The sequence below is a fragment of the Electrophorus electricus genome, chromosome 2 (assembly GCF_013358815.1).
Source record: "Electrophorus electricus isolate fEleEle1 chromosome 2, fEleEle1.pri, whole genome shotgun sequence".
In the NCBI taxonomy this organism is placed as follows: domain Eukaryota; kingdom Metazoa; phylum Chordata; class Actinopteri; order Gymnotiformes; family Gymnotidae; genus Electrophorus; species Electrophorus electricus.
Window position 1 is genome coordinate 24,697,771 of NC_049536.1, and position 14,355 is coordinate 24,712,125.

Below are 14,355 nucleotides of genomic sequence, written 5' to 3' on the forward strand. Positions count from 1 at the left end.
GATGGATGTGCATTAGATAAATTACAGAAACATTCAATTTTACTCAAAAAAGAAGAAAAATTAAAATGAACCAAATGTTGGTAAAAGGTATTTTCACAGCTTTTAGAGAGGCCCATCTTTCAAGCGGTTGTCTCATCAAAGCAAATTATACATGGCACTCTGGCCCTCTGTCAGACATTTCCACTGCTCATGTAACTGAACTGAACTGAAGTGAAAATAGAAGAGAATCGTTTGGCCATGCAAACGGCCAGCACCACACTTATGAAACGACAGGTATGGGCAACACTTTCCAGTTCCACTTTAACCGCTGCTCAAATGATGAGAAACAATGTGGGCCTCCTCTGTTGTGGTGTCCAAGAAGCCCACGGGAAAAGGGTAGAGTGCGCTGACCCAGGCAGACGGAGGTGGAACTACCGAGACATGGCGTCCAATCAGCGGACAGCCCCACACTGCTCTTTATCTCTGAAAGAAGCGGCAATTCAGCATTCAGACATTGTTCTTGTTCTTTGACAATTAAGCACAGAATCTCCTTCAGAATCTTTCAAATATTCATTGTCCTTTGCATATTGGGCCAATATTGCCTGTAGTTTTATTCTTTTCATTGGCAACCTAAAATCATTAAACTTATTTGAAAGAATGAGGAAACAAAAGAAAGCACCAACAAGTCAGTTTCACAGTTTGAAATTCCAATAACATATGCCCTAATGGCCATTTTTCTACTTGTGCTTGATTGGCTAATGTATTCAAATGATTTAATGCAATGGCCTCTACAGTTTTACAATAAAGATGTTTATTTTCTCACTGATTTGCATGACTGTGCCTCTGTTGGTCTTTAAATGTATTTGTGAAATAACTGCTTTGTTAAGAACTCAATGTTTTTTTTTCCTATCCAGTTTTGACTTCTATGGCAGAGAATCATGAGTGTTACTCTTATAGAGTGTCCAACGCCAGTCTTTAGTCTTTTGTCTAAATTTAGTCTGAGGGTCTTTGACTTGCAAAGAGAGAGAGAGAGAGAGAGAGAGAGAGAAACAAAAAAGCCACAAAGGACAGGAGGCTTGTTCTACTCGAGGACTTGGCCAGAGTAGCAATGTTTTATGGGTAGAATTCAGGGAAATTATTATGAAAGTGCTTCTAGGCAGTGCCCTGCATGATTTGGCACTCTTATTTTCTCTGCAATTTCACTCAAACACATTCTAAGGTATTTATAAATGCTTTCTTACTCATAAGAATGCAGATGTGCTCTCACACGCACTTCTAATTGTACATTTTCTTACATCCCCATCACACAAACACACACACACAGACACTGCATTCTACCTCCCCTCTGAGAGTTGTAGGTCAAGAGGAGGTCTCCCAAAAGCACAGATTTATGGGATTGATACTCAAGGGACAGCATCAGTGGGAAAACTGCCATGCTATTTATTTCTGAAATCTCAATGAGTTTACTCTCATTGTCTTCAAATGTTTTACAGACCAGTGGCAGAAATAAGGCTCACTGGATGAATTATTTATTGACTACTTGTGTCCTCATTCATCAAAATAACCATCATGGAATTGGGGGCTGGGTGGGAGTAAACGTGTTTTGAACACAGCTGCTGAAATGGCCTATCCATCAAAAATTCTAGATAGAGGCCAAATTAGCTGTTTGCTTCTGGAGCTAGCATGTCTTGCCTATCTTTGCTGAGTAAAACAGAGGGCTGATTTGTCATATACAACTGGGAATAAGTGGAAATTAGAATATGCCTGAGAAAGACGGCGCTCAATAATGGGAATGGGAAAGGAAGCAGTCGTCCAAGGGCTCAGGGCTGGTAATTGCGAAAGCGAGTTCTTAGTCCCATTGATAACATAAGGGACTGCCAGAGGGCTTTACTAAAGGGTTCAGTGCATTCCCACCAAGTGCCTCCCCAGTGGCACTTCAGCGCTACAGCGAAAACGTCCTTTCACAGCCCGTGACAGATGATATGAAGTGAGGAGGTATTCAAACCTAAGGTAAGCAAGAAATATTACTCCAAATAAAGCTATTTAAAGTCCAAATAATTACTCAGAATACAACTAGAGAGAAATGGAGAATGCCAGAAAATTATTATCTCAAGCAAGTCAATGCATTGATTCAATTACCTTCATTGTAATCCCATAAATGAACATTTCAGTTATTTATTGGAAAGAACTGTTGTAAATTAGTTTCCCCATTACCATTTTGTAAAGTAATGTCTGAAAGAAAAACACACTGTGGCATTACATTTTGTTAAAATATTTTATTATTCCTGTAATTGTCCTATTTTTCAAGTCTGTTTTTGAGACTTTTTAAGTATGAGTCCCATTTTCAAAAAGCATATTTTATAAGTGGGAATATATTTCAAGAATGTTCCATGGTTCCTCAGCTGGTCTCATGGAGAAACACGGTCTCTGGAGATAAATTCATTAATGATGAAAATGTAGAACCAAAGCAAAGAATGTCCATCTGTTATCAGAGGAAAGATTTGCTGGGAGAAATGAATATTTCAACAGAACAGTAGGGGTTCAGGGTTTACAGCAAACATAATTTGCTAATAAATTACCAATCAAAGGCATACAAAATGTGCCATGAATGTTCATGTGTTTCTTAATGTTTTAATGCTAATGTTTGTTACGAGTTGTATGAGCTGTACATTCTGAAGTGGGTGGAGCTTGAGTCTGTGTTATAAACATTGTAGACTCTAACCAAATAAGTTATTTAATGTTGCATAATGTGATATAAATTTTTAAATAAAACATACAATGTAAACTTCATAATTATATAGAGATAGAACTACCCAAAACTTTGTTTTCTGTAGTAACTATGTTCATAAGAAGAACTGGCTAGTAGCACAATTGATGGCTACAGGAAGAACACTATTTGCTGTGTATGTCAGCATTTGAATTTTTTTTTCTTGAGTTCTGTTTTGTTATGTTTTTTTTCTATTTTAAACCAGGATTCATGCATACTGGTACCATTTCAAGCAGGGTTATGAGAAGGCTCTCAGAAATACTAGGACGTATTTCTTGCTTTGACATTATCATGAGCCTCATAATACAGTTATGGAAAAACTGTTCCATAACATCCCTGCCAAGAGCAAAATGTGCGTCTTCCCAGTACCAGAAAGAGTCAGGCATATTCATGAGGTATAAATCATGAAACATGGGAAGCTCAACAACAACACAGTAACGAGGGAAAGGTTTGAAATGGAACACTAAACCTGCTACAGGCAGCGTGTGTAGAAGCTAGGTCAGCCCAAACGAAGTCACAGTCCTTCTCCAGCGTTCCTCTGGATGTAGCGTTCTCCACACTCTGACCTCACCACCATAACACATGCTGAAAGACAAATCATGTTACTGTAAATGTTGGAAGTCCTTAACTGTCACACGCTCTTTTTTCCGGCCTGGAAGCTCGGAGGGATGGTGTGGAATGGGAGCTCAGTGTTTTCTACAGCTTTAATCATCCGCTTAGCATTCACAGGTAATTACAAACACACGCTTGGAAATGTAGGCAGCCATGAGATGAGCTCCGAAAAGGAAAGATCAGTCCTTTGATTAAGTAGAAAGGTCTTCTGTCTTCATATGCTGCTTTCTGCACTTGGGTTTTATATTTAAAATTAACTGAAACCATACCGCTAATGTCAGCCACAGTGAGTAGCATGTAACATCTTCCTTTCTTTTAGTAATGGACTGTAAGTTATGGGCAATGTAATTTGGTAATAGAGGAAATGGCCTTTTATAGACATGAAACCAACCACTACCTCTAATTTATTGTGCTATCTAATGGAAGCTGTTTTTTTTAATGCCACAAGGAACACATCATTCTGTTCATTAATTAGATTTAAATGATTATATATATATATATATATATATATATATATATATATATATATATATATATATATATATATATATATATATATAGCAAGAGAGAGAGAGAGAGAGAGAGAGAGAGAGAGAGAGAGAGAGAGAGAGAGGTAGAAAGAGAGATAAAATATTAATTTTTTTTTCAGTGCTTAATGGGGCCAAAGTTTGGTCCTGCGACAAGGCCACATTTGATAATGAGGTCCAGAATCACTGTATACCTCTGTACAATCAAAGTATGGCAAGCAGCAACTACCAGAAGGAATGTCCTTGGCCCACCACTAAAGGGTATGTATATGTATACATACATGTCTGCTGTGTGTGTGCATGTGTGGGTGTATATATGTGCTTGTCTGCTGTGTGTGTGCATGTGTGGGTGTGGATATGTGCTTGTCTGCTGTGTGTGTGCATGTGTGTGTATGTGCTTGTTCACTGTGTGTGTGTGTGTGTGTGTGTGTGTGTGTGTGTATACGTGCTTGTCTGCTGTGTGTGTGTGTGTGTATATGTGCTTGTCTGCTGTTTGTGTGCATGAGTGCGTGTGTATGTGCATGTGCTCTGGGTGTGTTCATGTGTGTTTTAATACAGGTTATCGCTGTATTAATTCCATTATGGATAGGACCATGAGCTCACAAATGACACCTCTCTGTTTGAAGAGGGGGTGGGGAGAATGTCCTAAAAATAACAATCTGTAGTCATGGGAAAGTCATGGGTTTCTGCTTCCTTGCAGGGGTTTTTGTTGCTTCAGGTTTTAATTAATTAGAGCCACACCAAACGTATGACTGCACTCTTTGGGTTCTCTTTGTCTCATTTAGAGAGACATGTCTCATGTGTTGTCATAACTCCGAAGGCTTTGCTGCTACTCCAAAGCCACCTCCTCCCAGCAGCACTACTTTCTCACGCATGACCGAGGGGTAAAGCGTGGTAGCTCTTAAAACACCCATTATCTAATTCTGATGTGGACATGGATGTGTGGGATAGAGATAGTGTATGGTGTTTAAGAGGGCTAATCTACCTCAGAGCTGCAAAAAGTTTCCTTTACAAAGTAAAGTGTTTTTAACAAAAGTTTAACAAAAACATTTATTTGAGGTAACTAAGGTTAGTTAGGTTTAAGGCTATGCTTATAACAGTCTTCTAATATATAGGTAGTTAGATATGTATAATCCACAGATATACTACACATTGCCTTCATGTCTTGAGAACTCACATAAACAAACGTGCATAGTGTGAGTCAGAGAGGGAGCTAGTACACTCCCTGTACACTCAGTGTGTGCTGTGAAACTCCCTAACTCCACTGTCGCCTTCGTATCCCTTTAGTCACTATGCCCAGCTGGATGCATGCGTGAGGAACGCGGCCGATCACGCCGGATGCATGGAGACTTCCCTGAAGAACGAGCTCTTCCTGGAGCTCCACCGGACCTATTTCTCACTGTGCTTCTTCATGCAGGACCCCGACGTGCATGTGGTATTGCTGCTTGTGCTGCCCTGCATCATAACCACCTTCCTCTTGCCCTTCTGCTGCGCACACCTCACCAGCGCCGCCTACTGAGCCTCAGGGGCAGCGCAGCTGATCCAGGGCCAGGGCCAGAGCCAGGGCCAGGGCCAGAGCCAGGGCCAGAGCCAGGCCCAGGGCCAGAGCCAGGTCTGGGGCAGCAACCGTGGTCCTGGAGCTGCAGCCAACTTTGTAGTCAACATCTGCGTTTCCCTAAGGGCATGGGGCAAGCACAAGTCATTATGTTCGCCAGAGAATAAGTGTAGAACTAGTATATAGATTTAGCATCTGTACTAAGGTGTATAACTAGATGTAGCACCTGGGTTGCCTTTGGTTTTCTAAAAAAAAAAACAAAAAAAAACTAGAGTTTCGAGCATTTGTGAAATTGGGACTGTTCACTTTAAACAGTTGTGTAAGCATATTGGAGGTTGACGCCATCCATTGACTGTCCCCAAAGGAAAGCCCACATAGATGTGCAAAAGAATAAAATATAGTAGGCTGCATCTGTTTTTATCATTGATCTATGGCCCACGCCACAGAATACAGAAGTGCTTCTGAACTGATATAGTTTAAAACCTTTTACTTTATCTGTGATTGGCAGAATGGTATTCACACACAAGCTCTTTTCACTTCTTTCACAATTTCTAGCTGACACATAATTAATAACATTATAAGTGGTGACAGGAACACATGTAAATCACTTTTCAACTGAGCTTGTTCCTTCTTAATGTGACCTCCTTTCACTCTGTGTTTTTATTCCTGGTGCATGTTTTAAGTTGCTGAGGTTTTTTGCTGACATGCAACCTTTCACATTTGAGAGTAAGTCAGGACAGTGAAAATACTGCTAGTCTATGGCTGAGGGCAACATACTTGTTACTCCTATCAGGGGAAAAAGGTACGGCATGAGCTTCATAGTATAGACGCATATGTTGCAACAAAAGTTTTGAAACACAATAAATATTTATTAGAGACAAAAAAATAACTATTTTACAGTGTTTTGAAAACTTTTTTTTTTACAGTAATAGCAATTAGTACAGCTATTAAAATAGCCACATAACATCAGCATTTTTTAGTATTGCTAAAGCTAAAGTAAAACATCATTTTCTATAACAAGTTTGTCTTATTTTTGACAAACTACGCCTCTAAGTTACATTCATACAACAATCTGAATTCCTAACAGAAATTCTACACAAGGTTTGTTTTGGGGACTGACATTTTGACATAAATTCAGTACAAATGGTGCTGCATATGTGAAAACCAAAATAATTTCTTTATCCATTATAGAAATTCAAATGTAATCATCTTTGTGAGAAGTCTTTGTTCGTAAGTGCTAAATGTGTTTGCAAGTGTTAAAGGTGATCTAACTAGAGTACACCGGACGTAACGTACACAGGGAAACTAATGTGATTTTGAACGCGAGAGGCAAGCAGCTCCCTTAATACACTGACACCCTCAAAGTGTTAAACCCCCTGTATAATCACTCCAGCACTCTGAAGTGAATGCTGTCTGGAGTTGACTAAAAGTGTCGTTAAAGAACAAGTACCAGCCCACAACTGTTCCGCTGCTGTTCCCAGTGAATGCCACCTACTTGGTGTACCATTCCACTTGCTGTTTCGATTAATGAACACACTGCAAATACACAACTGAATGTGCTACACCCACTGGAATATGTGTAACTCCAGCCGCTTCTGATTGTCATCACTCGCTCTCCATAACACGTCATTTGCAGGGATTGGTGGGTGGTCTGTGCGACTAGTGGGGCTACACCCAGACTGTAACCCATTTCAGAGTTCACACCCTGCCAAGCCCTTTTAACATTCCAACTGCTCATTTTTCTCCTGGTTTCATTTGCATCTGCAAAAATCCACAGGTAGGAAATGGCAGTCATAATACGCCCCCTTCTTAATTCTTCTTCCTACAGAATGCATTTCTTCTTAGTTTTTTAACATTCTGTTTCTTTCATCTCTGCCCACAGCCACACACAGACACACTCATTATTGCGGTAGTGCCCCCCTCCTTAATACTGACATCACAGAAGGCTGATATATGCAAATGAGCCTGACCAAGGAACGATGCTCTATGTGATTCATGGCTGTTTTCATGAATCTTGGCATTCAGTGTAACATATGTAATAATCTAACAATTTAATCATTTTCAACAAGGATAAATAATTTTGGTCACAATAATGCAAAGCAATCATTAACCATCAAGGGGGTCACCAAGATTTACAATGCATCTCGAAAGGCATCGGAACTTATTTTTTTTTACATATCGTGCAGCCCTTCTACACACACACACACGCGCACACACACACACACACACACACACACACACAAACACACACATACTTATAGTATGAACCTGAACGAAGTGGCAAGCAGGTTGTGTGTGAGGAGTCTGCATGTGTCCTCCCCAGCACTGAGCTTGAAAGACCCCACACTGACCCACAGCCCTCCAGGTCATCTGGCTTTTTGGATGAGCAACCTGTCTGTAGCCTTGGCAACCACCACCCCTGCCTGGACACGTCAGCTGTAATCACAAACGCTGCTTCTTCGAGGTCCCCTTTTTGTTCCCCATCCACAGTTATTGGTTTAAGCCATTCTTCCTGCTGTGTCCAAGCAGCCCTATGACGGGGGCTGCTCTTGGAGCAGACAAAGTTTACAGAGGGGACACACGTTACAAGCCGAGACCAACAGAGTCTTATGCGCTGCAGTACATACATTCAGCATGTCACACAAACACATGGGCCACGGTAGCATGTCTGCAGGAATTCGAGGCCAGAATGCATCTCTTAAACGGCAGGTACATCCCATACTCAAAGAAAACACAAAGTTATTACAAAACATACATTACTGCAGAACAATTTATAAAATCTATAATAGTCTGACATTGCCAATGGAAAATTTCACAGGTAAGGCTAAATATGGAGACAGCTAAATTTGTTGTTTGTAGTGGTCTCAGTAGACTATAGGAAGGGTGTCAGTGACTAAGTCTCCGTCTTTGGATCCACTGTGTACTCAGGGTCTCCTGCAAAGGCTACAAGCAGAAAAGGCTTAGCTAAGGCTATGGGATGGCAGTGCTGGTAACTCCCAGAGCAATAAATCCCCACACCTCATGCGTTCCAGAGCAAGTATCTCGGCACCAAACTCAAGAGTACACCAAAGCCATGTTTCTACCTTTTCTAGCCTTTCAGGGCTGTAACAGTTTTAACAATCCAACAACCGCAAGATAATCTGCACTGTAATTTACTGTAAAGTTTAAATACTGGCGCCTCTTAGGGACAGCCCTCAAGGCAAAAGTGAATATCCGATGAGCAAAATGCACTACCGGGTTTGGCATCAACACAGTTCACATTTGACTATCCAAATGTGTTCCTTGACTAAAGAACTCATCATGGCCTTCTGAGGGGCACACTGGGTAGCAGCATCTGGTCTTGTGTTTGACTGAATAAAATGAGTATTACTGAATATTTTCACCACTCAAATACCTCTAAATATATTACACTAAAACTAGTGCAAGTAAGCAAAAAACAAACAAGCAAACAAACAAACAAAAAAATCTCTTAAATGATCTGTATGAAACTGAACAATATGAGGGATGTTTTCATTTGAGGTCTGTGTGTTGGGGGCATGTACACAACCAGTGAGTACATGAACAGCTTTTTATTTGCAGTCTAAAGGGCGACTTTCTCAACAGCCAATGGCGGCTCACTGGACAGGGTAAGAGACCTTCCAAGTGCATTCAGACAAGAGCGGCAGCTAATACTTCTGTTCTTCCGAAATTTACGATAAGAGGTTCACTGGACCTTAAAGAAACTTGGCTATGAGCCATGCTAAACAGCACAGATCTGGTGGCTGTAGAGTGAGGTGCTTGTTAGAAGGCCATGCACTTTTTCTTTAAACTAGTTAGAGTCTGGTGAATGGAACCAAGGTCAGGGTTCCTCTATGACCCCATCCACAGATTTGGCAGCAGAATACAGATGAGTCAAACACTCAGGCCAACTGTATTCCTGTATATTAGCAGTTCAGAAGCCATTGAATAATACTGACTTTAACATTATGTAGTAAGTCTGTACATCTAGAAATCAACTTAATCCTGTATATTATGGCTTTAACTGTTCTTATAAAACATTAGCTTAAATGTAACTGAAAATGTCACATGTATTTCCAAGTCTCTGAAAAAATCACATTGCCAACACAAAAATAAATCAAACATGAAGACAGTACATCCTATACTTTTCCATTTACCCTAACGCTCAGTGTCTACACACTAATCAATATTCTATAAATAAAACAAGATAAAAAGAAAGAAAATGCCCTTCAGTGCCTCTCTGCTTAGGAGGAAGTTCTTCAACAATGAGGAACAATTACATCAGAGAGTTTGTGTAGCAAACAAAGCACAACAAATAAACACAAAAAAATAATTAGTTTAAAGTTTAGGAGGAGCCCTCTGCTGGGGTCTCACCAGGCAATAAAAGAAGTCCCCTCTAGTTCTCACAACTACACGGACAAGTGGTACTGCATACAAGCAAAGGGACTCCACACAAAGAACATTAACCACCCTGAGGGTCCTGAACTTAGATGCTACTGAAAGTCATTCAGGCCCTGTGGGCAATGCCTACAGTATCAAAGAGAAGGCAACTCAGATCTACAGGCAGTGGGCTTCTATGGGGGAGGGGTGTCCAGTCTACCAAGTGTAACCAGCTGTGCTCTGTATACTGAACAGTGCGCTGTATCCACTACTCTCTGTGCATAGCACACACTAGACGCAGCACTGTACTCTGTGTTCCCTCATTGCAAACAGAAGGAATCTTTTAAGGTGCATCGTCTACTCTGTGTGTTTCCGGCAAAGAGTTCTAAGAGCATTAGCGAGACACAGAGATTACTCTTCTTAGAGGAATCAATGACACATAAAATTATATATAACAAATTAAGTATAACAGCAATAAACAGTATCTAAATAATGTGAACCTTCAACATCAATATCTCAATTATACACAGAATAAATACAATATTTGAATGCACACGTGAAGCATGTAGAGTGGGTCCTCACTATGAAACTGTGGCTAGTATCACCTTCACTGCAGTGGTTTGTCCTTTGTCTTGTAGTTTGATTGATTGGTGTTGTTGAAGGCGAGAACCCCTCGGAGAGCCTGGTCTACACAAGCATGTGAATCTCATTGTACTCATCATGACCATCTTCATCGAAATTGGGTGTATCTTCATCTGCATCCAGCTGAAAGGGGAAGAAGAGAGAGAGAGTGCTTTACACTGAGTGTTTGTATGAGAGGGTGTCAGCAAAGGTCAACCTGCACAACTCTGTATCCACTCCAAGAGAAAAAAAGGTCACATTATGGCCATGTGGACCCAACGCCAGATCTGTTCCCCATCCGTAAGGCCCTCGGTCTCAGTCCTACGTGTGGAACAGCACTGAGAAGCCCGGTGTGAGAGGGAGTGTGGGGGAAGGGGTGTGTAGACTCACCGCTGCCAGCTCACGCTCCTCAAAGATTCTAGTGAGGATGAGTCTGCGTAGAGGCACAGTCATGATGAGTATGAAGGGGAAGGCCAGGGACGCTGTGGTGGACTTGACCACCCACAGCAGGGCTATACACAGCAGCTGGATGATGGTGAACAGGTTCATACGCCAGGTCTTCACCTATAAAGACCCCGGGAAGGAAGGATGGTAGTTGTGTATGACTGTAAAAGAATCTTTACTTGAGCAACCCAAGGAAGCAGAGACAACTAGTTGTGTGGCTCCAAAATATATTTTTTATTTCTTATTTTGTACACTACCAGAAACTGCTATTTGCTCTAAAAGTTGTCACATTAATACATAAGTGTGGGGGCCTGCTATTTGTTGTTTTTTTTCAAAGGATGACAGAAATGTGTGTTTGGGCGCCACCTAGTGGCCGCGTTAAAATGACTTTGGTGAAATTTTACATTAGACGTTTTTATCCAAAGCGACTTACAATTATGACTAAACACGGCTTGAGCAATTGAGGGTTAAGAGCCTTGCTGAGTGGCTGAACCGCCGCATTTTATTGGTGGGGGCTTGAACTCATAACCTTCCAATTATAGTCAAGCACCTTAACCACTGAGATAGCACTGCCAAAATGTCAGTATACAATCATATGTTCCTCATCTACACACAGACATTGAACATCAGTCAACGCAGAACAACAGTCTAGCATAGTACATGCATTATCAGCAAACCATTTAAAAATGTGCAGAGTACAGCTAATGGTTCTTAACTTTCCCAGTCCTTTCGGTTTACCTTGGCAACATAGGTATGATCAGGGTGGTGTTTCGCAGGGGTGACCATAAGGGTGATGCGCTCATAGAGCTGAATGCCAGTCAGAGAGGTGATGCCCATATACAGAAAGATTCCAAACAGCACAGCCAGAGGAATGTGTTGCAACACGTCCGTCATCACAATGGACACGCCTGCAGGTTAGAGGAGCGCGTGAGGGGGCTGCAGTGGAAAATGTAATGTCAAGCTAAAAAAAAAAAGGAAATGGTAAATAGAAATTGCATTGGTTATTAAACTATGACCTCACTTACCTACAAGTATGGCCACACACATGCCAGTCACCCTCTGCTCTTTGACCTCCTGGATCATGGGCTTTTCTCCTGGGGCAGTGGCCTTGCTCATGACGGTCAGCGCGTTGACGTGGGTTACGGAGCGCACGGTGGCAGCCGTCAGCCAGGGCAGGCCAAACAGCGGGCAGATCGCCCCAAGGGTCACGATTAGCAGCAGGTCCAGGTGGAAGCCGGAACCCTTCACCAAGCGCCGCTCCTTTTTACTCACAATCAGCCTGGAGGGGGGTGGGGGGAGAAAGATGAACTAACTGAGGCCACCCAAACTTCAAATGTTTTCCTGTGGAACGGTGACGCGTCCGGTTTGGATGCGAGGCCAAAACTCACGAGGTGATCTGGGTCTCCATGAAGATGAGAATGAAGACAAGTAGGGCAGGGACCACCGCCGCCCCCATCATCCACACGGGGAAAATCTGTTTGTCTCCGAATGGGCTGACGAACCAGCCTCGCTTGTCCGGGGAGGTGACCGAGAAGCCCGATGGCACGTTCAGTTTCTGCGCCCACAAAACACACACGTTTCGTCAGTCCCAGTCCACCACGCCAAGCATTCCACCACACTCTCATACACACTCTGACAGAAGCCTGTCTTCAGTTCCAGAAAAGTATTTAATAAGGAGTATGAGAAAGCAGAACAGATCAGAGCACTCACTGTTGCTCTGTAGAGATGCACCTGGCACAGTTCAGGACACTATTGTTCCTGGCACTATTCTGGTTACCTGTGTGTAGGTGTCAGGGATACAGTAGTCCACGATGACAGACAACAGGATGGAGATGGGGATGCCGAAGTCTCCAATGACTCTCCTGACCTTTGGATTTAAGTAAAAAACAGACAAGTAAAGCCAAGTGTGACTGCAACATTGGTCAACCTTTGGTCAAATCTCAGTGGCGTTTTTGGTACCAGCCCTGGGTGGTTCCTCGATGGCTGTACCTTGCCTCCAAGGAAACGGCTGTTCCGGAACTTTCTAAGGAAGAAGGCCACGAAGAAAGTCCCCAACATGAGGACGAGAGAGAGCAGTGCCGTGTTGGGCTGGTTCAGGATGGTTCCCTCCACTAGCACGCTCCCGTCTGTTGGCCCCGGGGTTCTGAGTCCAGGGCCGGAAGAGGTCGGGTAGCTTCTTAATAGCGGGTGCTCTTGGAACACCTAAAACCAAAACCTTTAAAATAGCTCACATCTACACAAGTGAAAATCAAGTTGAAACTTGCCTGTAGACTCTCAGCATGTTTGCAAACACTGGGAATTAGGACAGAAGACTTAGGCTGTGGTTTTGGCACAATACACCTACATACTACGACACAAGCTTTTGGATGGAATGATGGTGTCTGGGTACTTCCACTTCAGACAATAGGCCCATACCTTAAAGAGCTTGGAGAAGGTCTCGTAGATGAAGATGAGGGAGATGAGGAAGGCGAAGATCTCCTGAGTGAAGGGCGAAATGTAGCGCACAAGGAAGCTGCCCTCAACTGCCACAATTACCAGCACGATGAAAATGAGCCAGAAGCCTATCCACACGCGGCCCGTGAGGTATTCGAAGCCCTGCGCCTGGCAGAACTGATCCAGGGAAGAGGAGAATGGCATTCAGGTACACTTACAGCTGCACACTGTCTGATTTACTGCTACTTTCAATACAAACAAAACTTTCCATGGAGGGGAAAGAGCAGAGAGGTTGGTTGCTGTTCTTATTATTGAACAGATAATGTCTAGCGAGTCTTCATAGCAAAGAGAGCCCAGAGGAGCAACTAACAGCAATACAAGCAGTGTGCAGTGAGACACCACACAGATGCTGGTAAGAAATTAGCTATCAGTAATGACGGGAGTGCAGCTAGTGGCTGCTCAGTGGCTGTGGGCTACCTTGTAAAAGGCCTCTTCAAACACAAGGAGAGGCCCTGAAAAGCCAATAATGAGCAGGGGCTGCCCGGCCAGCAGGGAGAACAGCACCCCGACCGTTGCCGTAGAGACGAGAAGCTCTGATACCCCCATCATACCTTCAGTCTTCTCCCCTAGAGATATCAGAACTTATACTGACAGTCTAATCACATTTCATATTATATTTAAAGTAATATAACTCTTAACACGCAGCATGAGCTAAAGAGTCTTCTTTTTGTTTACAAAGAAGAGTTAAAAAGTTAAAAAGAGATAGAGATATACCAAGCAAAAAAAAAAAAAAAAAAGGTCTAAGAGCTTATTACCCAGCAGGCCTCCAAAAGTGATTGTGGGAGAGAGTGCTGCAAAGTAGATAAAAATGACAGCAGCGATACACTGAGAGTCCAGTGCGTCCTTGAGGTCGCTGATGTAATACGGGTAACGGCGTCGGATGTCATGGATCAGGCCTCCGAACGGGACACCTGAGCGTTTGAGCGGGTCCACCTCCAGCTCCTCATCTTCCTGCTCGTCGTGACTCACATCTGACACAG

The 14,355-nt window shown here is 42.6% G+C and overlaps 1 protein-coding gene and 1 long non-coding RNA gene across 2 annotated transcripts in view; one reads left to right on the top strand and one right to left on the bottom strand.

The window, feature by feature from the left end:
• Positions 1–1,648: 1,648 nt before the first annotated feature.
• Positions 1,649–5,850, top strand: LOC118240982. Its single transcript, XR_004775752.1, has 4 exons — positions 1,649–1,989; positions 3,406–3,475; positions 4,008–4,146; positions 5,173–5,850. It is a non-coding gene; the product is annotated as an uncharacterized LOC118240982 (long non-coding RNA).
• A 771-nt stretch (positions 5,851–6,621) lies between these two features.
• Positions 6,622–14,355, bottom strand: part of slc4a3 (solute carrier family 4 member 3) — a 38,589-nt gene continuing 30,855 nt past the window's right edge. Inside the window, 10 exon segments of the mRNA XM_035523733.1 lie at positions 6,622–10,582; positions 10,829–11,002; positions 11,621–11,790; positions 11,908–12,161; positions 12,271–12,437; positions 12,660–12,749; positions 12,872–13,084; positions 13,298–13,492; positions 13,793–13,941; positions 14,131–14,346. Coding sequence (XP_035379626.1) covers positions 10,505–10,582; positions 10,829–11,002; positions 11,621–11,790; positions 11,908–12,161; positions 12,271–12,437; positions 12,660–12,749; positions 12,872–13,084; positions 13,298–13,492; positions 13,793–13,941; positions 14,131–14,346 — 1,706 coding nt within the window. The 3' untranslated portion in view covers positions 6,622–10,504.